At 43.1% G+C, this 27,588-nt stretch overlaps 2 protein-coding genes across 9 annotated transcripts in view; one reads left to right on the forward strand and one right to left on the reverse strand.

Annotated features, from left to right (window-relative positions):
* Positions 1-17: 17 nt before the first annotated feature.
* Positions 18-4,913, forward strand: nkapd1 (NKAP domain containing 1). Of its 3 annotated transcripts, none has more exons than XM_053872382.1 (6): positions 18-75; positions 297-369; positions 1,093-1,181; positions 1,338-1,469; positions 2,261-2,314; positions 3,957-4,912. In XM_053872382.1, exons 2-6 carry the CDS (start codon positions 301-303, stop codon positions 4,369-4,371), a joined length of 759 nt encoding a protein of 252 aa, XP_053728357.1. In that variant the 5' UTR covers positions 18-75; positions 297-300; the 3' UTR covers positions 4,372-4,912. The 3 variants fall into 3 exon arrangements, with proteins under 3 accessions (XP_053728357.1, XP_053728358.1, XP_053728356.1); XM_053872383.1 differs by having other exon boundaries at positions 26-62; positions 3,957-4,913; XM_053872381.1 differs by having other exon boundaries at positions 33-221.
* The window catches only part of lrfn1 (leucine rich repeat and fibronectin type III domain containing 1), a 200,294-nt gene continuing 175,725 nt past the window's right edge, over positions 3,020-27,588 (reverse strand). For all 6 annotated transcript variants that reach the window (XM_053872377.1, XM_053872378.1, XM_053872375.1 and 3 more), the window contains 2 exons: positions 15,575-16,970; positions 3,020-7,950 (listed from right to left, as the gene is read on the reverse strand). In XM_053872377.1, coding sequence (XP_053728352.1) covers positions 7,050-7,950; positions 15,575-16,950 — 2,277 coding nt within the window. In that variant the 5' untranslated portion in view covers positions 16,951-16,970 and the 3' untranslated portion in view covers positions 3,020-7,049. The remainder of the gene's footprint in view (positions 7,951-15,574; positions 16,971-27,588) is intronic.

Here is a 27,588-nt window from a genome sequence, read left to right on the forward strand (position 1 = left end):
GCGTCACGTGAGCGTGACGAAGCGGAAATAGAGTTGGGATCCGCGAGCAGCTCATGCTAAAGGTGCTACTGAACGGTAAACAGTGTTTACAACGATGAAAACGACAACGAAACACCGCGTGTATGCGTTATTTGTTCCAACAAAAGATAGCTGAATAAGCGTGGACGTGTGTGATGATTTTAATACTTTATTAATCCGCTGATACTTAGCATCGATAGTCGGTAATTACCTCCCGAAGACCACATCGGCAGTCAGTCGTTACGAGCCCTGAACTTTACGTCTCTTTTGTTTCCCAGCACCATGGCGAAGAATCCACTTGGAAAGACCTTGCTGAGGAACGTTATTCGACACACCGATGCCCACAATAAGGTGAGTGTCTCAGAGAGCTCCTGTTTTCAATGGAAATAAGAGGAAACCAAGATGAGATTTATTTAAACTCGTTGGACCCTGTGAAAGAACAGCCGTTTATCATCAGAGCACATAAAGGGAGAGATATGTGATTCAAAACATGGTGTGTAGTAGTAGCTAGCTGTGAACTATGAGTTTGTCAAGATGAGGATTTCATCCTGCTAAAAGTCTGTTGCCTCAAAAGCTTGTTCATTCACCACCTGGTGACGAGTGTCTGACTGAAGGTGCTCTCCATCGGTCACAACTCATGCTACATTTTAGCCCTGGCCCTCCACTCAATCATTTCTCCTGTGCAATCCAGTTTTTCTTCCTATAATAAAGGGCAAACCTGTCACATTGTGGCAACTCCTAAATGAGGGATTCATCTGAGGCCTTCTATAAGTGAGAAACCTTCTATTCAAGTTGAATAGAATTGATTCAATAAGGCTTTATTCATCCCACAGTAGGGAGATTCAACATGAACATTAAGCTAAGAGTGAATGAATTGGAAACAGCATTGTGATTATACTGAAGCAAATCTTGTTGTCAATCTCATTTAAAAATGCGATCAGGCTGTATTGTTGTGATGTTATTGAATCATGCTAACTTATAATAATGAGTTGAATGATGTGCGGATGTTTGTGAAATAGTGTTCTGTATGTCTGTATGGGCTTAAACATACTCACCGTTCATCATCCACTGCAGATCCAGGAGGAGACAGACATGTGGAAGATGCGCGGTTATGAGGTCCAAATGTTGCAAAACAAACACTTTCCAGCAACAGAAAGTACAAGGTATGAAACTCTGAATGTGCGGGTTTAATTTATACCAGTGAAAGTCAAGTGACAACACAGCCCGTCTGGGAGTCTGTCTTCATATAGTCACTTCTGGTCCTGGGAGCTGTTACTGCATGTCGACTCCTTCGTAATATAATCATGTCCACACTTCAGGGGCAGGATGCACTGCGATCGGGACCAGAGCGAGTTTGTGAGTCGATCAAGGGAGCGCACAGAACACGATGACAGAGACGCCAGATACTGGACCCGGAAGCTTTACGACTTTGAGGACAAGGATCCTGACCGGTATGTGAAGCTTTTTTTTATGCTGAAATGCTCCACAGCAAACACACCAGGGAAGCTCCAAATCCTCTTGGTTGAATGTGAAAGGAATTGTTTTTGCCATGTTTTCTGGGTCTACGTCTCATTAGATGTTGCGTCAAATGTCGAAACCCAGATCTGAGAATGATGACACACCAGCAAAACATCCGCCCTAGTGTATATGAAATATTAATGTTTGTGTACCACTTGTCGAGGTGATGTTGCGGTTGGGTGTTATTCTGAAGCCATTTTCAATCAGGGGTGGTCGAGTTAAACCCCTCTCTCCTTCAAAGGACCATATTACGAGTTGCTTCAAGCGAAATAAAGCATCACCTTAACATGTACTGGAATGTGAAAGAAGACGTTAAACCCTTTTTAGTACAATTCAGATTTAGAAATACGTCCTCCCCATGTATTACATTTTACAGGGCAAGCACGGCACTTCAGACATTTTTGTTCAATATAACACTGAACATTAACTTGTTCTATGCAAACATTTATCTCTGTCCTTCTTTATCTCGTCCATGAACCTTGTTGCTTGTCTCTTCATATTCACGCATGTATTCTGCCCTTCTTTTCAACAACATATCTCTTCAAACCTTCTCACTTTTACTACAAACCAGTGTCATTACTTCATCAGCAAACAAGAGCCTTCAAATAATTTAAGGTTTAACACATGAGAACAGGAGGCAACTGATGATGGTGATGTCCACTTTACTCTTGAAATATTTTGCGATTGCTAAATGGATTGGAATTGACTTGTTTACATTTTGCAGATGGGGACACAGCGGCTTCAAGGAGCTTTACCCGGAGGACTTTGAGAGTGAGAGGTAATCGCACACGCACCACTGCACTAAATCAGTCAGTAACTGGATACTTAATCCAGGCTTTCATTGGTCCCTCACCAATTTGAATGTGCAATCCATCATAAATTACACCTTCTAAATGGGTGCTCTTCTTACTTGACACTATCTTAAGATCAAGTCAAGCACATTTTATGCCTCCTTAGAAGTTTTTGTTTACCTCCGTTGCTTTACGGTGATACTTCGAAATGAGACAAACGACCAAGCAATGTTGTGTCACCTAACTGTTTCTTTTGTATAAGAAGCATAGCTTAAGCTTTCATTTTATGGTCACCAGTTTAAAAAAGCAGGTTTAAATATCCTGAATTTAAAAGAGAAGTGTGGAAAACATGCTTTTGTTTGAGAAGAATGTGAGACCAGCATTGTGCTTGTCGATTTTGACTGAATCGAGCAAAGTACGGCACAAAAAAGGGACACAGGAATACTAAAGGGAGTAAGTTTTAATTGCATTGCACTATAAGCACCTGCTATTTTCTCGTGGTTTCTGGGGGCTTGTACAGCGTCACGGCTAATATGTGGATTTTTAGAGGCGAAAGAGCACCATGCTGCCAAAATAATGACATCAGAGGCATTTTATTGACCTTGAAATGCACTGGTTTCACCTGCATATCTGCAGCTCCGCTCACAGAGCCGATCTCCGGAGACGGGAAGCAGCAGCTGAGACCGGCTGTGGTGTCGGAAACAATACATTTTTCGCGCATTATTCAAGTTCAGAACATTGGCCAGTTTGTTTCATGAGTCAGTCTCCATGCTGGACCCTGATTTCAAAACCAGTTTAGAAGTGATCTTCGTGCATTTTGAAGACAAGTGCACCACTGACCTTTCTACGGTGCAGCTCGCACAACTGCGCTGCTTATGTATGAAGAAAGTCTATTTTCTTCTATGAATTTAGTGTGTGTGGCTAATATTCCGCTGCGCTCTATAGTCCCAGATTTACGGTAATTGTTGGGTACTTAAGAGTTAAGAATGTTTGTTAATAATAGCCCCTTGTATAAGCCTCAGTTGGATGTTCTGTCATGATAAGAAATGGATGGTTCTGTCCCATGGTAATGTCCTCAATAGAACTAGTGAAACACCAGAGTCAAGACTGAGCATTTCAGAGCTGCTGGGGTGGATGAGACCTCCCACTGTAAACAAGTATATTTTATTAGTTGGAACCGGGGCTTGAAGTCTGTTCCGGGTGTACGGGGATTAGTTTGCCCCACAACCCTTTATTTCCGCTGAACACACCAGAATGTCTCCTGAGAATCTCGCGTTTAGGCTATCCGGTGACTGCAGGCCCCATGCTGGGAATAATCCCTGCCCCCGGTGGAGAACTCTCCGAGCTCGAACTGAAAATCGGAGCAGCAGGCTCTGCGCTGAGTTTGCTTTCTGACTCTGTTGGGGAAAAGACGGCGTTGTTGGAAGGCAGTACTGGCAACGCGCTGACCTAAAAATGGACAGGGATCTCAGAGGGAAGCTCCAGGTTGGATCATCACACGGATAAATATACATTTGATCGTGTTCAGCAATTTGTAGTCCGAAACTGACATTCAGAGGAAATGAATTATACAATCGGGTCGATCATTGAGTTTTTGAGTAATTTAACGTGTCTATTTTTCATCCGTAGTGAACACAGCGGTACCACAAAGAAGAGCAGATCAAAAAAGTCCAAGTCTGCCAAAGAAACTTCGAATTCTAAAAAATCATCTCGCAAGAAAAAGAAGAAAAAAAAGAAGCACGATGAGGGAAGGCGGAAAAAGACGGCGTGTTCGAGCAGTGACAGCAGCAGTGATGACAGCAGCGACGCCAAAGACAAAAAGAAAAGGACTAAAAATCAACATAAAAGGAAAAAAAGTACGAGGAGAAAGGAGGACAGCAGCTCGGGGGACAGTGACGATGACAAAGAACGGGACAGATGGAAACACAGTCGTAAAAGACGAAAGCAGGACTCGAACAAAGACTCGTCTCCTGACTTCAGAAAGAAGAGACGGAAAAACTCGAAGGCAGCAGGTGAAGACGGCTCGGATGCATGTCGAGACTGAGACACGGTGTTCTGAAAACGACCGCGGCGTCCTTTGTTCCCCTCAATTGTGCAGAGGTACTTTCTCTGCAAGCTGCCCGGTCCGCTGTGACACCTTCAAGTCCAAACTGTTGGTGCAGCAGGATCTTACCTTCCCTGCAGTGGGGTGATACATCATGTCTGCACGCAGCTGTTGGGAGGAAAGAGGGATCTTCAGAGCACATCTGTTGAACAGTAAAACTCATGTGAAGCTTCAGTGACTGTCCACGGATACCTCATGCGGACTGCCGCTTGTCCTCATTTCTGTCTCATTTTAAAGCTTTTTTTTTTAGATTTTTAAAATGTTTTTACATCAGGAATAAAGCAATTTTGTTGAAAAAGGGGTTGTTCCGATTGATCAGGTGTTTGGAAACCAAGTCCAAATGCTGCACATATTTGAATTTACGACACATACTTCATCAATATTATTCATTATTCATCAATATATTATTCATGGAATCCCAGCAAATAATAATGTGACCATACTAATGAATTCATGCTGCCATTCCAGGTATATTTTTAGCCGTTGCAGATAGTTATTAAATCAGATCATCGTTTACGAATGACTGGTTGTTTCCTTTGATCAAGTTTTCCGCCTTCTCATGAAACAATCACAGAATTATGCCGCTATATTTCCTTTGCTATTGTTGTGCCAGATTTATTCCCTTTGTTTAAGCAACAAAGCATGTCAGAGCAGCAGAATGAGATGGCAGCCTGAGCTTACATAAATAATAATTCATATTTCAACACTATATTTAAATAAAAAGTGAGATAATTTGATTTTAAACCAGCTTTTTACTTGTCAGACTGAGGAGAAAATGAACAGAAAAAAGATCTGTCGTCTGTCTTGACTCACCAAACATGCAATATCTATCTTTTGAAGTCGCTGGACTCCAGTGTCCGGAGGAAGTGCCTCCTCTGTGTTGTTCTGCGATGGTTGTTTTGTTTCCCAGAAGCCTGGACTATGCAAGATAAACTACAGAGCTTGTCTTATGACTTGGGGTCTTTGCTTCCTGAAAGCCTCTGTGGATGCTGGTGTAAATCCTTCAAATATTGCTTCAATCTGGGCAAGGACATAGACAACAACATGGAAAACGTGGCCTCGCATTACACTAAAAAGACGCTCGGTTCCAGGAGTAATCTGAGATTGAAATGGCCCACAACAACCGTCGACACGCTTTTCAGGAAACCAGATCTATTTCTGTAAAAGCCGTGGCGCATAAGTATCATTTAAATGTGTCGATTTTCAAAGGACTATAGCCAAAACAGCTGTTTAAATTCCACCCCGGAGGCATTGCTGTGATCAGTGGGCAGCAAAGAGAAAGTCTTTTTCGATCCTCTTTGTTTGCGCCAAGAAGATTCTGAAGGATTGAAGAGAGCTGCACCATGATAACCCTCTGTAGTCGGAGCTTTAGCTCCAGTCGCAAGCAGCTTAACTCCGGCCTGCTCTACCTCCAAATATACCAAGTAGTTTTCTGATAATATGGACTTCTATACATGTTTACTTTGTATACTAATGATGTAGTTTAGTTTTTTGTCCCCCCCTACTGGAGGCAAACGGACCCTACACCTTCTTCAGGCATGGCTGGTTGGTTCATCTTGTCCCAAAACGCCTCCCTCTCAGCTCATTGAGCAGCTTTCTCAGAAGTACAAACCTTATAAATAGTTGTGGGGAATGAAATATTCATTGTGCAGACCTGCATGTCCTCACCTGCGCACACACACATTCACACACACCTGCGGCTGAAACACAAAAAATAAAACACCATCGGTGATGCACAATGAAGTTTAAACCCACGCACAAAATTTAATACCCATCATGAGGAGATAAATGGTCCAAACTTTGACATACTAAATCAGTGTGATGACACAGGTTTTTAATGTAAAAACTTGCAGCCAACACCCAAATGCTTGGTAAAAAGTCATGTGACATATGACTTACTTACTTACATAGTTAGTACACATACATCAATGTTTTAATATACTTATATATGCCTTTTTTTTTAGTTTGGAGTCTTTTTATCTAGACCAGCCAGATACCGATTAATATACAGTCACATCTGGAACGATAACTATTTCACATGACACAGTCCGACTGTTGGAGAGGAAATGTTCATGTCCGTCCTCTGCTTTAGAAACGTGTAAAATCGAGCCTCTCTAATGTTGTATAGACTGGTGGTGATACTTGGATCTCGTGTCTTCTGTGCAAAAGTTTTTTTTTTTTTTTTTTTTTGAGGAACCCAAAACGGACATAACAGGATACCTGGCTGTTCAATTTACAATAGTGATGAAAGTTTTTTTTCTTTTTTTTTTGTACTTTTCTTTTAAAACAATTCAAGAGAAACAGTCACATCCAAACGCCGCCGACGTGCAGCGCATCACAGAGACAGAAAAAAAAAAAAAAGTTTAGAAAATCCAAAGCTACCCCGCTTCAGGGTCGTGGACAAAGATGGCGAGAAACGGTGAGCAGCATCCTCCATTCGTACACTGAGAATAAGGCACTGCTGCATTAAAGAAAGGAAATGGCCGACGAGCCTTTCTGGCTTTATGATCTGGAGGCAGGAATGAAGGGGACAGCACTGGACGTCCGTTTATCTCCGCTGATGTGCTTGTCAGTTGTGTGCTTGTCGCGTGGTCCGCCACACCACGTCCGCCGGTCCCTTAAACAGTGCTCTCCAGCATCCACTCGGTGCTGCTGAACGTGACCCTCCTGCTGGCCAGAGGCGACGTCTCCACGTCGAGCTGGTTGGTGGACTTGTTCCACCTCGTCCTCGCTCTGCGTGGGTAACTATGACTCTGAAAAATGGAATAATCCCCTCCGTCAAACGAGAATCTGTGCCTAGTTCGTGCCAACTCGTTGGGGAGCAGCCCTAAATTGGCCAGAGCGCTTTTCTTGTCCTTGAGCCGGGGAGCCTCGTTGGCGCCGGCGTTGGGGCCGATAAGACATAAAGACATGGTGGAGCCGGTGAGGCTGCTGTCCGTCTGTGTGTCTTCAGCTTGGTGGCTGCAGCGCTGGATGTCCAGGCTGGTTCTTCTCTTCAGCCGGTCCAGGTTAACGGGAGGCAGCTCCACCTCCAGGACGGCGGCGGCCGCTGCCCCGTCCTCCCTCTTGTCGGCGTCCGACCTCAACACCAGCGCCATGCACTCCTTCGACGCCGGCGCTTCGAGGTGTCCCTCCTCAAAAGGCTGCTTGGAGGCGCTTCTCGGGAGCCGCTGCTGGCTGCCGTTGGTCTGCAAGTGCGCGCTGGAGCCGACCTTGGTTTTAGCGTCCTCGGGGCCGCTGTAGGCTTTGTAGCGGATCATCAGGATGATGATAAACACAAGCACGGAAACAACAATGATGCCACCGATAATGATGATCATGGTGCCTCCGAGGAACTGGCTGTGCATGAAGCGGCACTGGCTGACCTCGCTGGCGGTGTGGAACTGCACGCAACCCACCACACGCGTCGCTGTCAACGCCGTGATGCCGTCGTCGTAGACCGCAAGCACGCAGAGGTCGTACTCGCGCCCGGCGGCCAGATCGTTGATTAAGAAGTTCTTGTTGGTCGACGGGATCATTCTGCAGGGAAAAGAAAAATAGCAGAGTGGTGGTGAAGACGTGGAGGATTAATCATCCGAGCGCCGACACCTACGTGGGCTCATTTGCATGGGCCTTAATTGAATCACACAAAGGTGCCGTGTCGAAAAGACAAGGCCGCGTCGGCATCATCATTCAGATATTCTGCAAGATAAACAAGCTCTGAATTGATTCGCGCGCATGTTCTAAATCCAGGACGGGCTGATGAATCGCTCCCTCTGAATGAAGGGACGGATGGATAAAGCAGCACCTCGCGTTGACGGTTTAATGCACCGCAATAGAAAACGGAGCTCTCAGATTTGACTTTTTTGAAATCGCTGAATATGTCGCTCAACAAATCTGACACAGAAAGGGTTTGTATTCATGTTTCAGAAAACCATCATCATGTCCCAAGTCAGTTTAGGACCTAAGTGAGCGGTGCTAAAGTCCGGCTGGTTGTTATCGGATTCCTCTGTTTGGGCTGCCGTTTGTCACCGGTTCTGTTCACAGTTTTCTTGAACACAGTTTCTCAGGGCAGACGGGGTCTTCGTGGTTAATGTTCTCGCTGTGAAGCAGCTCTCTTAAGGTCCTGAAGAACCATGATCCGCGGGTTCAGGTGGAGGAGTCTGGACGTTCTAGTGAGTGAGGGGAAATATACAGCAGCCGCTCGCTGAGCCAAAAGGCAAAGCTCTCGAATCACAAGTTGGTTTTGACTCTCAACGTTTGAGCCAAGAAACAAGAAAAAGGCAAGACAGTTAGCAAGGCTTGAGCATGTTTTCAGGATGCCTCCCTGGTTGGCCACTACAGGCAAGTCGTGCTGGGGAGAAGCCCTGGGACAGACCCAAGAAACCTAAGATTAAGTCTCTCAGGCAGCCGGAGAACGCCTCCGTATTCACCCACCAGAGCATCAGGAAGTGTCTAGGGACAGGAACGTGTCGGTCTATTTCCTGTAGCTGCTGCCCCCACGACCCAAAATGGTGGATGGAAGGACTGGGTCTCTGGACGTGAGTATGGCTCATCTGCACCACTATATACAATAACTGACAATAAATTTTCATGAATTCATCTCAACCTCACTTACTACTTTACTTTTTATTTTTCCTGCATTATTATTTCTTTAACATTCCGGTCAAAATGCTGTTTCCTATCTGAAGTAAGCCTGAACCATACGGCGATAGTCGTCGTGTTTGCTGTGCCTTTTATTGAATGTAATGAGTCGCTCTGCTGTATAATTTCCTCATTTGGTTTAAGTGTGGCGCTCAGCGTTGCTTTGTCTTCAGGTGGTATACCATTACCTAAACTATGAGCATGAAAGTCTGCCTTTAGGAGCCGGGAACAAGCTGCTAATTATCTTATCACACAAGACGTCCCGGAGACAAAGCGCCATCGTAAGCGCGGCGCAGTGACGCACTCGCAGGGAAACAGTGACCCCAGGTATTCCCGCATCAAATCGGCCTCTACATCAAGCGTCAGCTGTCCGCCAGCCTGAAGCTGCTACGCTTCATTCTTCAGACACCTTTCCTCCTCTGCCTTGTTTATCACCTCCGTGTTTATCGTTGACTGCCACTTCAGACACGCGCAGCCATTACTCACTGCCATCCCGGAATTTACTGTCAGCTGGGTGCCATGTCCCATAACTTTTGTCACATACGATGGCATTATTTGGAGTGCATTACTTGAAGGGATTGATCTTGTATCAAGTGATAGATAAAAACCAAAGTCGAGTCGAGTTCCTTTCCTTTTGTCCGCTGCTCGTGCAGTGGTAAGTACCTATAAAAATGGAAGCCACTAGAAGCAGGAAGTAAACGTGGCTATAACTTTATAAGCAAATGCTGGTTAAAAAAAAGTGTAATAGCACAACCACTCGTGATTTTTTATTTTTTTTTATTTCAGGCAACTTTCTTTTCTGTGACACTGTTAAAAAAGTTATTCTTTATCTTAATTTGACCTATATTACTTTCTTTTTTCTTTTTGTTTTAATGGTAACAAGGATACAATGTTATGCAGAGGTGGACTAATAATAATTTTATCGACAAATGATACTATTTACAGAGGCGGCGGAGAGTTGGCAGGGCACGAAACATTCACTTTTTCCTGGTGAGTGGCGCAACAGGAAATAATTGAGAAGCCCTGCATCAAATTAACCTTCTAAATATAATACATTTGTTTTCAAAATGCTAATTTAAAGTGTCAATAAGGAGAAATTAAGGCTGTCAGTATACTGAAAAATGTAATCTCAATTCATGATACTAAAACTGAGTTAACTCGCGATTAATAGCAGATTAATCACATTTTATATCTGTTATAAATGTAATTTAAAGGAAGATTAGCATGTTGTTGTTGAGGAAAGCATTATTGGCCACTTACGTTGATAAAATCTTCCTTAAATTTTCATTTAGAAGCGACAAAAAAATATGTGATTCATGTCCCATTCATCATCATAACTCATCTTTACTGCGATTAATTTAGATTAAAATTCTACTGAGAGCCGTAAAATAAATCCTGGAGCGACAGTGCATTGTGTGATGTCATCAACAAGCAGTAGTCCAGACATATTCCATTTGTTGATATAAATCTTTAAGTGCTTTTCAAGTGTACATTAAAAGGTAAATATGTGCACTGCAAACAACCTCACCTCTCACGTAGCAGTGTATAGTCGAGGATCTGTTGCTGGGACATTTGCTTGATGGAGGAAATACAATGCTGATTCAAAAGTGTATGATGAAAATTAAATTTAAAAGTAACAAAAGGTCAACATCAATTTGTCGAACCCTGTCAATTTCAGCAAGTCATATGTTTAATCTATGATCCGTGTGATTTTTGAAGTCATAATTTAAACATGTGGTTCCTAAAAACGTCACAAAAAAGCGGTATTATTTCCTCACTATTCCTCCTGTCTTCTGACCACCTTTAACAGGCACTGACCACAGCAGCCAATGAGATCTTCACAATGTACAGTGGTTTTAAACAGATACAAAAAAAACATTTTTTTGTATATCTTTACGAGAGAAAATAACAACTATATTCTTGATGGTTTCAATATGTCATTTCTCAACAATGTTGGTATCAAAGTCAACAAATAACATAGAAACAGAACCAAAAAGTAACGAAACCATCGCCTCCTCAAAGGAATATTTCGCAGTCCTGCCACTAGCACACAACATGGGGCGTCTGAATTTTTTTTTTTTTTATATTAAACATATAATTTTTTTTTTTATATATATATTATTTACGAGAGAAAATATCAACTATATACTATATATCAATTATATTCTTGATGGTTTCAAAAATAACACAGAAACATGGGGCGTCTGATTTTTTTTTTTTTTATATTAAACATATAAAAATTTTTTTTTATATATATATTATTTAGGAGAGAAAATATCAACTATATTCTTGATGGTTTCAAAAATAACATAGAAACAGAACCAAAAAAGTAACGAAACCATCGCCTCCTCAAAGGAATATTTCGCAGTCCTGCCACTAGCAAACAACATGGGGCGTCTGAATTTTTTTTTTATATTAAACATATACAAAAAAACATTTTTTTGTATATTATTTACGAGACAAAATATCAACTATATTCTTGATGGTTTCAAAAATAACACAGAAACAGAACCAAAAAAGTAACGAAACCATCGCCTCCTCAAAGGAATATTTCGCAGTCCTGCCACTAGCACACAACGTGGGGCGTCTGAATTTTTTTTTATATTAAACATATAAAAAAAACATTTTTTTTGTATATTATTTACGCGAGAAAATATCAACTATATTCTTGATGGTTTCAAAAATAACATAGAAACAGAACCAAAAAAGTAACGAAACCATCGCCTCCTCAAAGGAATATTTCGCAGTCCTGCCACTAGCACACAACATGGGGCGTCTGAATTTTTTTTTTTCCACCATGGCACCTGCTGAGTTAACTTCACAGAGAAGTGCCACCTAAGCCAAGTTTAGTGCTGACTCAGCAAATCGTTTTTTCCCAGACCTGCTGAAGAGATCAAAGCAGCGTGGTATTTGAAGCCTTCGATTCAAGTTGTGCCGAATTACACGCTTCATTATGGCAGCAGATCGCTTTGCCAGCGAGGACGCCATCAATTACACATCTTAGCAAACTGCATCTGCTCCGACTCTCCCACGACTGTAAACCACCCGCACCATCACGCAACCACATGTAACACAGCCAATTAAAGCCGACACTCGTGATGACTCCAACAGCTACACAACTGCAGCGCCGCTGGTCGTTGTTGTTGTTGCTGTTGCTGTTGTTAGCCTATTATGCTTTAATGATGCTGAAAGGGCCCTCAAGTCCTTCACAGGGTTCCGGAGCACAAATCTAGTCAGCAAATTGGAGCTACCTGCTCAAATGCTCAACGTTGAAAAATGTTCAGTGTAAAATGAATTAACTGCCTCGATTAAATTATTATTATTTATGGAAATATCATCCTGAGGTGGAACATTTCTGCTGAGATGTTTTTTTATTTACTCCCAAACTTGCATACTTTTGTTGTTGACCTTGTATGATTTACTCCAGTTTTTAAAATGTATATGTATGATCCGATTTTGTTTCCAAAGAAGAAGTTGTGAAACATTTTTCTCCTGCTCTGTACCTGCAGCCACAAACACTAGTTTTAACAAGCTTGCTTAGGTTTCATCAGCTAGGATCTGAATCAAATGATTAAGATGATGACAATATTGTTTTGCATATCACACACATCAGTTGAGATGCCTGAAACAGTTTGGGTCACGCTATGAGCTTGTCACAGAGGTCCAGAAATGGTCCCTAACATTTAAATGAGCCGGCAGTTTAAGGATAAAGAAGCAAAATATATGATTATAAATTATATAAAATATATGAAATGCATTTTTTCATATACGGGAGTCACACATCTGTCACACTTTAACTCCACTTTACTTTTCTTTTGGCTCAGTCATGCATTCAGTTTTTTTTTGTCTGTTTGTTGTTGTCAGTTGTTTTGTATTTGTTAAGAAAAAGACAAATAACATGTTTCATTTTTTTAGATGTAGATTACTAGATTAGATTACACAACCTTTATTCTTCTTTTCACAAACTCCACAATCTTCTTTGAATGGATAAAGGAAATTAAAAAAATGCCATCAAGGGCATTTATGCTTCCTTTATGTACAAAATTGTAATAGTCAATTCAAACGTTACAGTCACAGATCATGTATTTCAATGCATTCTTTGCGTTTGTATAGCTGTTCACCAATATATCCACCAGGGGGAGCAGCCCAGAGTCAAAACTTTACGAAAAAAACTCCAAAACCAACACGGCGACTGTGGATGAAGTATTGATAATGTACCTTCTGCAAGAAGGCGAAACAGAGGCAACACTGTTAGAGGTGATGGTCGGTGAGGCTGTTAAATATATCGTGTTCGGACCTACAATTTCCTCCATTGTTGTCTTCTTTGTGTCTCATTACAGCTATGTATCAGGTAGTAACAATAACACTGCCCCCCCACAGTTTCTGGTCGTATTGCTCTGTTTGGTCCGTATCCATAAGCTTTGTCGGAACATGCAGAAATACAGACGAAATGAACGGACAGAATGCTCTTTCGGGTTTTGGATCCGATCGTAACAATGAGCATAAATGGGTCACTAGCCTGCCTCATGCCCTCAGTAGCTGGGACACCCTCCACACAGCTCAGCCCCTCACAACCTTGTAAAGACGTGCAAAAACCGAGACTGCTGAAGAAGAAAGACAATAAAAGTATGTTTTTCCATGAAGAATATTTGCCCTCCTCCATAGATCAAGTCATTTCCATATTGCAACCTTTTCAGTTTTGACCTGAATATTGACACTGATGAGCCGATGTGGTGACACGTTTCGATGAGCTTAGAATTTTAAGGTTGTGAAATGAGCCGTAATGTCGGGTGGGGGGACTGAATGAATCGAGAAAGTCGAGGACAAACAAACACAATAAAGTCAGAGGGTGGAAGTGACACGCGGTGGCGAACTGGACAGTGTTGCAGCTGCACAGCAGGAAATGAGCACAAGTTTGAATCCAGCTGGGGTCAACTCTCCGAATGAACCTTCTGTGTCGAGTTGGCGTCTCCTGCCGGTGCTTTCCTCTGGGCACTCCCACAGTCCGTAACATACAGAAGTTATTTGGAGACTTCTAATTCATAATTCATAGGTTTAATAGGATATAGTCCCAGGTGTCGCCCCACCACAAGGCGGTGGGATGGATGCCAGACCTTTAACCCCTAATTCAGAATGAAGAAAATGGCTCGATTCATGATAAATAATTTTACAATGAAAAACGAATGTAACTGATTCATATTAAAAACCCAGCTGAATTTAGAAATTACTAGTGGTGGGTTTGCTCTCCAGACAACAGGGAACCTTTGTCAGTGCAGGAGTTCCTGCTCCACTGATCACACTGATGCACAAGACACGTGGCAGCTAGGATGAGAACAACAACAACAAACATGGAGGAATCCGCTGAGAATACGTGACTTGGACTTATGGGGGTGTAATGGCAGGCAGTTCACACTGTTTTTTTTGTCTTGTAGTTTCATTGTTCATTCAATTGTGCACTTCTTACTTTATGTCACGACATTTGGTCATGCTTTTACTTTGTATTGGCTTTGTTGCCGGTGAGACCCCTGCGCATGCCTGACTGCTCGTATGGAGCTACTCCACACACGTTGTTCCTGATGTACAGAGAGAGATGCATGTTCTGCCAGTTGATCCATCACTTGTCTGCACGATGATTTTGGAGTGACAAGCGAAGGAGTGCAGCCGCGACAACTGTTTTATGTAGCGCTCTAGGAAGGCGAAACCAGGTACGATTGCTCGAAAGCATGTGCGTATGGTATGTAGTTGAATGGATGAATGTGTCGTGTAATATCTATGTGCTTTTCTGTTTATTATTCTGTAGTTTTCACGGTGCAAACAGACAATAAAAGCACTGGTATTGAAACTTGAAAATTATTCCAAGAGCTGCCACATGGGGCAAATTTCATTGTAAGACAAATATTTTCAAGACATTAAAAGAGCTTTAATTGAAATAAGGTGATATAAAAACTTGAATATAGCCACCATTTTGATTTATTGTGCTGTTGTCAAACTGATACAGAATAAACAATATTCTGTTGTTTAACTGTACGTATTGCTCCGTCATTTGATTCAGTGATATACCAAATTCATTCAAACTGAAAAACGTGGCTTCTTGTGGCAAATATTCTCATACCATTAAACTGCGATTCATTGAGATTAATTCATCACAAATTCTGGAATTCATTAGATTATTTTTTAATCGAATCCCGCCCTAGAAATTACAAATTCAAAATTGAAATTCTGGTGAGACAGGTCTTTGTATTTGCCTCCTCCACCTTGCCCTACATTGTGCATCCTCCCTGCTCACACCTCTCCTCTGATGGTTGAAATAATAAATAAGTTGTTCACATATACACAAGACGAAGAGGCCCAGTTCACCCGGTTAATTAATGGAAATGATTTCAACTTGACTCCCGCGAGCAATCTGACTCACATTCCCGCTGAAAGAACACACTTGACGGTGCAGCATCTGTGGGATGTGTCACCTCCTCTGCTTCTAACAGAGGTCGTTCCTGCTATCGCTTGCTTCATCGGTCCTCACCTGTACACCAGGGTGTCGTCAGCTGTGCTGTTGTACTGGATCTGGTACATCCTGATGCCGGGGATGTGGCGCTCAGATGGCCAGCGGATCACGGCCGATGAGGAGGTCAGCTCCGTGGCCATCACCCTCCTGTCTTGCTTGTCGTATCCCTTGGTGTCGTTGCCAGATTTGGAGGAAGTTGTGATGTCTGAGAGGCCGGGGTCTTCGCGCATGTGGCCCGTGTTGTTCACAAACAGGGGCAGAGGGATCATGTTGATCTCAACAGCAGCTGTGGAAATGCCTGCGGCGTTTGACGCCACGCAATTAAATTCCCCGCTGTCTTTCAAGGTGGTGATGAGAATATCAAGAGTCCCATTATCATACAGAATAGTGCGGGAGCTGTTGTGCACCAGCTTCCCGTCAGGCGACCGCCAGTGAATGTCAGGGTCGGGATCCCCCACGGCTTTGCATTTCAAGGTCACGCCCTGTCCCTCCATCACGTAGGGCTTGGTGGCCATGTACTTAGTGATCAGCGGGGGCTCGCAGATGAACTCCTCCTCTTGGATGGACCAAAAATACTTGTCCATGAGATGCTCCGGGGAGGCACAAGTCTCAAGGTCATCCTCTCTGGTCAGCCGGCGCAGCCACAGCAGCTCGCAGTTGCAGTGAAGCGGGTTTCCGCCGAAGCTCACGGCCAGAGTGGAAGAGCTGGATCCCTTGGCGTCCGACAGAACCTGAGCATGCTGGAACAAACTATCTGGCGGGAGCTTCTGCAACCTGTTGGAGGTCATATCCAGGCGAACCAGCTTGGTCAGCAAAGTAAAGGTCCCGGCGCCAATGTGGTCGATCAGGTTGTGGTCTAGCGTGAGCGTGTTGATGTTGGTCATCCGGGCAATGGCGTCCCAGGGTAGGGTGCGGAGGTTGTTGTTGGAAAGATCCAAGTCTTCTATGGTGGAGACAAACTCATCAAAGGAAGTCGGGGCGATCTGGTGGATTTGGTTGTTTCCAAGGATCAGGTGCCGCAAGTTGATCAGACCTTTGAAGTGGTCACTCTTGACCACGGTGAGGCGGTTCCCGTCCATGTGCAGCGCCCGCAAGGATCGCAGGCCGAGAAAGGCCTGCGGGGTGATCTGGCTGATGGTGTTGCGGGACAGCGTCAGGTGCACTAAGCTGGTCATGTTAAAAAAGTCCTTCTTGCGAATGATGGTGATAAAGTTGTCCGTGAGTCGCAGCTCTACAGTTTTGCGATCAATGGTGGGAGGTACGAAGAGCAAGCCCGTCTTCGCACAGAGAAGGGTTAAAGTCGGGGAGAGGTTCTGGCAGATGCAGCGACCGGGGCAACTGTATCCCTCCACCAGGGCCACGCAGAGCAGCAAGCACAGAACCAGCCGGTCCATCGTTGATCAGTTTCCAGGTCCTGTATATCAGAGAGAGGGGAAAAAAAGAGTCAGAAATAGAATGGGGAATGAATAAACAGAAGCTTCATGAGAACCCAGTCCAGGATTGCTCAGCCAGCGAGGTATCAATCACAAGATGAAATGAGGCTTTTCAGAAATAATGGCACCTGGGATGATGAAAGCCGGCACCAACACCGTCCGAGGCCCGTGCTTGTGTACCTTCATCAAGAGAGGAAGCAGGATGTTTTTGTGCCATCAGACTGCATCACCGCTGAAGCGTGTAACTTCTTAAATTATCTCAGGACACTTTCCCGATATCAAGCAACACTGCCACCGTTACATGACAACATTTGTGTGCCTGGCTCGCTCTGAAGCCCACAAAGGGGGAAGAATTAAAAGTAGAAAATAGCACGTGTTGTCAGTGCTTGAGGAGTTTTATGACCTTTTCATGTTGCCTGCTGTCCACACGTTTCCTGACGTTCAGCAGAATGTAGCCAGCTGCCATGTGTGGGGGAGACCTACTTTTCTGAGTCTGATCTACAGCGAGGGGATGGTATTGACATATTCTCCAGCTTTTATCATGTTCCGACACTCTGATTTCTATTTAACAGTATTGATTCAAATCTTGAGGGGAACAAGCCCGAGGTGACGCGAGGAAAAAATGAACAGTTGCAGCAATAACCACCACAGATCCGGAAGAAAAACAGAAGCGCTGTTGCTCTCCAGACACTTGGTTGGCGTGTTATATCCCTTTGGCATGTGGATAGCTGATGCCAATGTCTACAAAAGAGGCCCACGATTTATCAGACTCCATTTATTCAATGAAAATGTCCCCAGAAAGAGGCAGCAGATTAGCATAAAAGTGAGGGAGTCTCCGTATTTCGACTTAATTGTAACATCCATTTTGATGCCCAATCTTATTTTGTTGTTTGTTTGGGAGTCCCGTGCAATATTGCAGAAGAAAGGCCAACACATTCTCACACTAAAGGCACCAAATAGTGACCGTTTTAGCCGAGACTTATACGTCCAATATTCAACTCATAGTCATCTTTCCACGTTGCATACACATATATATATATATACAGTATACATATATATTTTTTATACATATACAGTACAGTGGTACCTCGGTTTTCGAACATCCCGAAATTCGAACAACTTGGAGTTTGAACTAACATTTTGAGATTTTTTTGCTTCCGATTTCGAACAAAAATCCAGAACTCGAACGCCCTCGAAAAAAGCTGGAAAAACATAACGTGCGCGGACCGATCAGCTGACCCACGACGTGCTCTGTTATTGTGTATAACGCAGCCTCTGTATGCAGACGTGTCCCGTTAGCTACATTTACTGACTGTTTTTTCTTCATATTGAGGTGTAAAACCTTTCCTGTCTCCACACTGGACCGTGGTAGAGAGTCACAGGGGAGGTGCTGGAGCGCTCACTCCAGGGTTTGATGTCCTGTTGTGGGCTGGAGCTGGGACAGGGATGAGGCCAGTCTGGGACAGAGCGTGACTTGGTTTATGACTTTGTCACAGCCAAACTGCACAGAAGCGCACATTCAGAGCTGGACACGCACCGGGCACCTCTTCACTTCTGGAGAGACCTCACTCACTCGGCAACCCCTCCCACATGCAGCGGCCACACACATAGAGGAACAGCCACCTGCAGCAGACACTCTACATTCACTCCTACAAAAGACTATTTTAAGGCTTGGAACGCATTAGTTCTTTTTCCATTCATTGTAATGGGAAAAATCGATTCAGATTTCGAACAAATCGTTTCTCAAACGGCCGTCTGGAACGGATTGTGGTCGAGATGTGATGCTGTTGGTGTGAGAATGTGTTGGACATGCAGATAAATGATCTTGGTCACATGGCCTAAAAAATGGCAATAAAAAGCAAACTCAAAATTCGATAAATAAAACAGTAAGATACAAAACAATAAGTAACAATAAGTTCGCAAATGTTGTCGCCATTATTATTCACAATATTTTATGAAAACATACTGGATTCATCACTGACAAATAAAAGTGTTGTGAGCCGAGTCTCAGGACTGAAGCCTTGCGTCCCTAAATCAATTCGCCTGCAACACTCCAGCTGTGAAATCCAACACTTTACATGCAGCGTCTGAACAACTTATTTCAATATTCCAGACGTATCTTTCGTAACTTATTCATACGTTTGCACTGACTCCCTGCGCACAATTATTTTAGCTATTAAGCACACGCACGCTGGTGCCAGAAAAGCCGGGACACTTCTGTCACCATTTCACATCAACCTGTTTTACATCGAGCAGGAAACATTGAAAAATCACAGCTGCTTTTCTGTTTCGCTCAAATGCTCCAATCCTGACATGCACACACCTGCTTGTTCCGAAACACTTGTGAAGGCACGGCGTCGTAATAGATTCCTTAACCCCAGCAATTTTCCATCCAACGTGAAACTAATTCAGCAATGCATTAACACACCTCTAGACTTTTTAAAGTCAGACTTCCACATAAAGAGATGAGACTCTGTTCGTGTCCGTCCTTGGGAGAGACTCGAGTCAGACTTTGAATAATAGTGAAAGAACACCATGACATGTTGGGTCAAATTCCAGCCCTTGGTAGGAGATATATGAGAGGCTCCTCACAAGCACCACAGAGGAAATCTTCAAGATGAGTCCATATTGCCATCAGTCTGCATGAATCACTGCGCACTGAAGAGATACTTATTAAAATGACCATCAGAACAACGGCGCTGCTTGTTTATTCGATAGCTTCCGACCGAGGCACTTACTCATAAACAAGCTCCCTCAAAATATTGTCGAGATTTCCTGCTTCTCTATGAAGAATTGATTTCCAGCCTCTCCACAAGGAAGTTACTTCAGTTGCCACGGTAACTCATGACGAATATAGATCTTTGATTTATATGGAGATGCGGCGTTGCTGAGGCGAACGTTGGGTGGGCAGCGGTGTAGCGACGAATTGATGGGGGAATTGAAAGGTCAGTTCCACCACATGCTTTGCATTTTAGTGTCATTGCTATATTCCAGGTGACAGCATCAGCTGGTCATCATTCTATATTTTTCTCAAACATGCACAGACACCACGGTGCATGATTGAATTATCATGACATATTGAATCCAGGAATCGAATCATTGAGTTAAGGTTTCACATGAAACTGTTGTACCCCACTGCAAAAGGAAATGGAGGAAAAAGGGAAGTCGACGCACAAAATAAAATGAACTAGACATGAAGTCTGACATCCAAAGATCTCATTTGGGCAAGAAGATAACTACCTTTGCCGGTGGATTGTAGTGTTGGGCTCATGAGGCTTCACAAAACAGTGTCCTCATTTGTGAAGCCCACTAGATGGCACTCACTGCTCAAAAATCTTTAGATTTGAACCACCATTTCTATGAAATCTGCCATCATTTTTAAACTGAGAGCTCCACCTTCTGAGCTTGGAAAATGAGGACACTGTTTCGTGAAGCCTCATGAGCCCAACACAAGATCCTCAATTGGGTTCCAGCTGGATTCAGATTAAACACTCTAATCTTAAGACAAAAGTTAAATAAAATACGTGAGAAAAATGCTATTGCATTCATGGCCAACTTACTCATGAACATTGTGAAAAAAATCTGAATCACATTGGAAAAGTTTGCTTCACTTAATTCTAAAAAGAAGGAGAAAAAAGTTGTAAAGGGTCAACATGAACACTGCTGGCTGAGCTGCTTGTGTTTTCAGAGGAATCATTCAAGCAGTCATAAATTTCAAAGGTCAGTGCTGGACTGGCAAAAATGAAAAGTTTCCTTCAACATCTCAAACTGTGGATTTTTTCTCTCGATACATCTCGATAATCCGAACCCACTCAACACTTTTTTTTTCCAACCCCAACCCCAATTGTAACCTGTAAGGAAAATAGATCTTGTTTGTACATTAGCCGCATTGGTCTATAAGTCGCCGTAGAAAGGTCAGCGGTGCACGCGGCTTGAAAATGCATGAGGATCACTGCGAAACTACTTTTGAAAATGGGCTCCAGTATGAAGGCTGACTCATGAAACAAACTGGGCAACGTTCTGAACTTCTTTTATTGACAATAAAGTGCTCAAAATGCGGCGTTTTCGCCCGCGTGTCTCAACAGCCGGTCTCAGCTGCTGCTTCTCCTCTCCAGTCCTCGAGGAGATCGGCTCTGGTGGCGGAGCTGCGGACACGTGGGGTGAAAACAGCGCATTCTGAGTGAATTAAGGTCAATAAAACGCCTGTGATGTCATTGTTTCATCTATTCGCCGCTTCCTAGCGGCTTATAGTCCGGAAATCACGGTAGTCATGAACTCAATGATAGAAATCAGACATTTTGAGGTGCAGTTGGCAGAAATATTTTTGCCGTCATTATTATAAATTAATTAAAATTAAATTAAATTAAAATTAAAATGAAAAGATACAGAATTTGAAGCAATCTGTCAAAACAATAAATAAACAATAAAATCCTCCTCCTTCTCAGGACCAGAATTTTTAAACCAATTACAGGTGAAACCTTGCCTTCATGTCAAAGAAGACCAGAATCCAAAGAAAGAAAAAAACGCATAAAAACGAGCCAAATCAGCATAAACATCGTAGTGCTTTGGGATTCTCTTGGTCAGAAACTGAAAGAGTTGTTCTCCATGCTAAAAACCATGGTTACAAGCAGCCGATCCCTCCTTCCTGCCTGCTGACCGTTGCTCTACTGCCGTCATCGAATCAGTCTGACATGTAGAGGAAATGTAGACAGATATTTGTCAGGTGGGAGGGACTCAGTACTGGTAGGTACCCTTCCCCTCTTCAGATGAAATCTTGCCTGCGTGGATGAGAACCTTTGGGAGTCAATTGCTTTTCCATTCTTACCGACTGCACCTTTAACTGCTGCTCTTGAGTCAGTTATTTTCAAGTGTTCCATCATTTATCAAGGCGACCAAGTAAAGCAAGTTATAAATCTGACATGGATCATCCAAAACTAAAATGAACAAGAATCTCACTTAAAGATTTTCTATAATAATGAAATGTAGTCCTGCATGAAAATATTTCCTGGAGTCATATGATGGAATTCTATTCCGGAAAATGTGTTGAACAAGAAAAAGAAGGCTGTTTTACTGTATATGATATTTGCGATTCCGAGGTGCAATGTTGTTGAAAATATTCAACATCGGTGTGATCTGGCTGCAGGGAATCTTGAGTCTGTCGGTGGATAACAAGGGACCGCAGGGAGCTGTCCTTTAGCTGACTGTATGGAAGAGAAGGGGGGAGGAGAGGTCCGTCCCTCGGTGCCTTTTTAAGATTTGTGGGGTTGTTTATCTTGAATCAGAGGCTGGATGTGCAGCGACTGTCGACTTGCTTCTGACAGACCGATACCAAATGAACCCAAGTGTCATTGTGGTATTCGGGAAGTCCTCTAACAAAGCTTCATTGTGCTTCTTTGCTCACTGTGCTACAGTGATTTTAAAGTTGGCCTTTCAGCGCAAACAAAGGCGGAGAAGTGAAAAGGGATTTCACGAAAGTTCACACCTATCAGTCAAATAAATGGGGGGTTTAAAATGCTACAGTGGGTACATGTGACTTACAAACTTGAGGATCATGTTGCCAGAGTTGGAGCCTTGCTACATGAATGCACAGCGGCCCACGCTCAGACACAAGGGAGCGCAGGAAGATAACGTCCTTGTAAATCCATGCAAACAAGTAAAACAGAAAGAAAACTGTTTAAAATGTTCCACTTTATCATTTGTTTGCCAAGCTACTCTCCATTTCTATCACTAAACTTCATCACCACTGTAACAGAGTTTGTGACATGGTTGAGAACTTTGCTGTGCTGCAAGAGGAAATTCATCCCATTTTTTCCCCGTTCAATAGATTTATATAAAGTATAATCAGAAAAAGTAGGTCCTCCCTCCTGGCGCCCGCGCACTTCGGATCATCCCCCGTCATCTGACACTGAACAACACAACATATTTACAATCTTGGGAGCCTTTGTGTCATATAAATACACACAAATATGATGACTTGCCACCCATATGAACTCATATTTCATTCCCAGTAGAAACAAAAGTCACACATTGAAATAGATAGTTTACCACTTGATGGGGAGGTTTTTCATGTGGGGCAACACAAGACGCGCAGAATGCGACACGATCTGGAAGAGCATTAGATAACCATTTAGGTTAAAGTCAGTTAGGGCAAAGTCGGTCCCTGTTATCGTGTAAAACAGAGGGCCGTCCCAAATCTCACCCTGACACTGGGTTTTGCACGTTCACGTATAAGTGTAGTGTGTCCCAATACTCCTAAGAGCGAGGGCACTCGCCGTTCAACACTTGAAATAACTGAGGGGGTTTGGGAGCTGACTTGGAACAAAGTGGGAAGATGCAGTGCGGATGGATTCTCAGGACGCCAGAGTGTGAAAAGTTGAACATTAGCAGTGCTTATAAACAGTGACATTTTAGTGACAAGGACTACGCATCCGCTTGTTTACATTTTCCTCAAATCACGTTTGTGACCTAAAGTGTCGACCGTGTCCAAGAAAATGAACAGTCGGCTAACGTTCATGTCGACATACCTCTAACAGACGTATCAATGCAAAATAGGCTTTGTCTGGGCCCATTTCTTCTCCGTTGCTTCTTGTTTTATTGCCAAAATGCTGGATGTGGCATTTCCAAAATGACTCGAACACTCAACATACAGTAAGCCAAACATACCATGGTAGCCACTGACGCTTACGTTGTCTGTACACGTGACAAAAGTAAAGCCTATTGTCATGAAGTCCTGTCCCAATTCTAAGGGATGTCAGTCATGTCCCACGTTGTCGTCGGAGGACACTTGATAGTGGAGGGCACTCAAAACAAGTGCTCGGGTTAAGGGTGAGAAATTGGCTTGGGCCTGAGTCATGCTGAGGGTGGAGAACCAGCTCAGGCTGAGGACAAAAACAAAGCAGCAGTTTCCAGTTCCTCACAGCCAAGTTTATCGAGTGGCCAAAAGCCAAACTTTGGAAATTCACCCAGAAAAATCCAGCATAAATGCCTCAGTTTAACGGCTTGTGCTGTTCCACGTCTATGTGGTTTTCCACAACGCTGCAACAGTCACAATTCCATGTTCAGAAGACGTTTCCAGAAACACAAACAGAAAGCAAACAAGCATCACTCAAACACGATGAGTCCACAGCAAAGAAAACTCTGCTACTGGAGTTTCCAAAACATGTACAGTAAAAAAAAAAAAAAGTTCCAGGGAAATACATTTGGGCAACAATTGTAACAGCCAAGTTTGTTGAGTGGCACAGCACCAAAAACTCTTCCCGGATACTAGCTCTCAGTTTAGTTGCCACTTGCTCACACCGTCACGCTACAATAACAAAAGTACACAGCACATGAGCAGAATACACAGATCGCTCTGTCGGCCATTTGCAGGTACTACACTTCACACATGAGTTGTAAGTGACACACGCAGAGAGGAAACCAAGCTAGTAGCTCTATAGCATCTGATGGACGTAGATGCAAATCTTTTTTTGCGTGGAATATACGTCTACAGTGGAGGGCTACTATTCATGTTGACTTTCCACAGACCTTAGATTGATCTACTTTTTATTGTGACTTGAGGGAAAGTCACTTTGGACGCTAAAAAAATGCTAATATTCTGGAGCAAGTAGCGTTTCGCCAAGTCGCACTTGGTGTGAACGCACCCCTTAAAGGTTCTGGCTCCGGAAAAAGTTGCTAACGTTGGAAGTCCTCGACATGTGGGAGAGGTTTTTAAGATCAATGGTTCGGGTCCCCAAAAGATCAAGCCATTTAGCATCACTACTATTGTAACCCCTCTATTCCTTTGCTGGTCCAACAGAATGTGTCCACTCAAGTTTCAGGTTTTTCAGTTTTCTTTACTGGACATCCACCACTGAACAAAAAGAAAAAAATACACGAAAATGCCAGCGAAAAAGAGCGCGAACCGCTAAGCTAGTGATCGTATAGTGTATCATAAAGAAATAAACAATAAGATAGACAGTGGATTATTACAAGAAATACATACACAAACCTGAACAAAAAGAAAAAAAAACACAGCCACAGTGGGATGGGGTTCTCGACACAACCGCTGCTCACCTACACATGAAAATACACAGTCACTGTGAAGCACGCATATCCACGTGGCTAACAGTTTAGCACCTAACATGACGACAACGCCATGAAACATTCACAATTAGTCACAAAACCGAAGGTTCATGCCGCTTATGTGAACAGTACAGTTCTTATCTACACTTGAACAATGACTGGTTTCGATGGTAACACATTATTTTTCAGCAGAGCGGGAGATGTTTCACCGACCCACTGACGGAGTCCAGCGAAAAAGAGAGCGAACTGCTGAACTTCTGTCACAACGCAGAGCGTTGCCCTTCAAAATAAAAGTCCCCGAACAAAAACAAATAGCTCCCAAAATAAAAAAGGAAAACCAACAGCAACGAAAGGAATTTTGACAAACTTCGCACATAACAAAAACATTACACTATTAAGAACACAATTCTCCACCTAAAGAGCTCGGTTACGTCGCCAAATCACTGTTGGTGCAATGCATAAACTCCCCTCGTATCAGGGGAAAAGAAAATATTATATTGTCCGCGGCAAACAAAAAGTTATGGAGGAATGAGTCAAAACTTCCTCAGAGAACAGATCAACAAAGCCCTGCATCTCTTGTTGCCAAAGAGGCGGCACATTTACATATCAATGTCTATAAAGAAGTTTGAGAGCAACATATGCTCCTATTCAGGTATCTGCTGGAACACTTTTCATATTTTAGCATGCCAATGCTAGCCCACACAGCGCTGCCAACACAGCATCATCGCACACGTGCTGAATTGGCGAGCAAATATCTGGCAACGGGGGTGTTTCAAGCAGCGAGGGTCCTTCATTAGGCCAGACTGGGACGACAGTCCTCCCCCAGAAGGTGGTCTGCTCCCTTCCCAAAAGAACAATACGACATTCTGGATGAACTATTTTGGAAAAGTAGGTCTCCTCTAGCAGTCATGGCTGTCAGAAAACTGTTGGTTGTCAATGCAGATCTTCTTTTTTTTTTATGCTACATTTCACATGGTTGTTTGAAGGCGGCAGCAAACAACTCCAGTTTGGAAATAAGAAGTGGATTTAATGTGTCGTAACACAGTTTAGCAGAGGCCCATGGTCAATGTGTGAGTCAACAAGGAAGCGACATAAAGGCCCAAGATAGACCCAAACAATTTCTTTTTTTGTGCGCTGACTGACGACAGAAAGATAACCGCACTGGAAGGACGGATTCGCTCGTAACCGAAAAAACAAGACTGACAGGTGGCAAAATTAAAACGCACACAGACGCCACGGCGTTTTATAATTGCTAATGCAATCAGTTAATTATCATTTGGAGAGGGCCGACGAAGCGCCTGGTGAGCTGATGCCAAATGGCGGCTTAAAATATCTCGCCATCGCACCTTCTCCCCAGCGCAATCGTTTTTAGGACACACAAAGCACTTTGCACATCAAACCGGACTGGCAGCTGTGAGCGCCGTAATGCATTTTCACAACTTGGGGACGAGATTTTTTTTTTTTTTTTTTGGTCAACCACTTAAGCTGCCAAGGAATTCTCACGGCAAACTAATGCATAGAACTATCAATCATTCTTTTCTTCAGTAACTAAAGAGGGAACACTGGGTTATTGTTTTCATGAAAGACATTAAAAGACATTTTTACAAGAGCGCAGTACATCAGAACCTGAAGAAACCAACTCTGAAACATCAAAGCAGGTCGGCTTCAACCAACACCATCGGTGCCCTGAGCTATTCCTCATGTTATTCACAAACTCCGCCAGCTTGTTCACTCTGCTCTCTACTGAACATTCTGACGCAACTCAGAATTAAATTCATTAATAGCAAAATATTTTTCACAATAAAAAACAAGTAGGAGTAGCGGTAGACCGTGTCGGACCACTCTCGACCACTTTTGGTGCTCAAATGTATTGCGTTCTAAATCAATGTCACCCATTGGCAACAACAGATTTTTCACCACTAAAAATTCTGGAGCAATTTATTTTTATTTAAACCAATCTAATACTGATGTCGTCTGTGAAGCAAGAACACGGTAATTCCACAAGATGAAATAAAGCAGGCACATGTCTCCCTGATAATGTCTCTCTCCAGTGAGAGTCATTTACATCTGAGTTTTAACTACCATCATTAAAGAGTACATGAATGTGCAATTACACGTCAGCTCATATTAACTCAGAATGAAAGACGGGCCTCTTCATGTAATTCAAAGATCTTAATGTGGCTTTCCTTCACTGTGCCGCTCATTGATCCCTGTGTAACTCTGTCATGAGAGCAGCAGATCATTTTAGCCGAGACAGAAAGGCAACACAAACTGAAGATGAAATCAACATTTACATGGTGCGTGTTTTCCACTCTCGCTTACGTCACTTTCACGAGCAACAAACACTTTCACAGCTTGTTTTTGTGCCGTGATAATTCACTCCCCTCTTTTTCGTTTTTTTTTTTGTTGTTGTTTTTTTTGGCACGTCCTGAAAACCGCGGCTCTCCATGGTGGAGCTGGAGTGGAATCTCTGCCAGCAGCAAAGTGTGTGGAAGGTGTCAACACCACACCAGGTGATGTCCGTTAATGCAGCTGGTA

This window comes from Synchiropus splendidus, chromosome 8, assembly GCF_027744825.2.
Source record: "Synchiropus splendidus isolate RoL2022-P1 chromosome 8, RoL_Sspl_1.0, whole genome shotgun sequence".
NCBI classification, from domain to species: domain Eukaryota; kingdom Metazoa; phylum Chordata; class Actinopteri; order Syngnathiformes; family Callionymidae; genus Synchiropus; species Synchiropus splendidus.

What these genes read in the sequence shown, in the direction of transcription:
- nkapd1 (XM_053872382.1), top strand. Translation starts at nt 301, where the DNA reads ATGGCGAAGAATCCACTTGGAAAGACCTTGCTGAGGAACGTTATTCGA. An exon ending in ACACCGATGCCCACAATAAG is followed by an intron (nt 370 to 1,092) that starts GTGAGTGTCTCA and finishes CATCCACTGCAG; the next exon opens with ATCCAGGAGGAGACAGACAT. An exon ending in GAGGACAAGGATCCTGACCG is followed by an intron (nt 1,470 to 2,260) that starts GTATGTGAAGCT and finishes TACATTTTGCAG; the next exon opens with ATGGGGACACAGCGGCTTCA.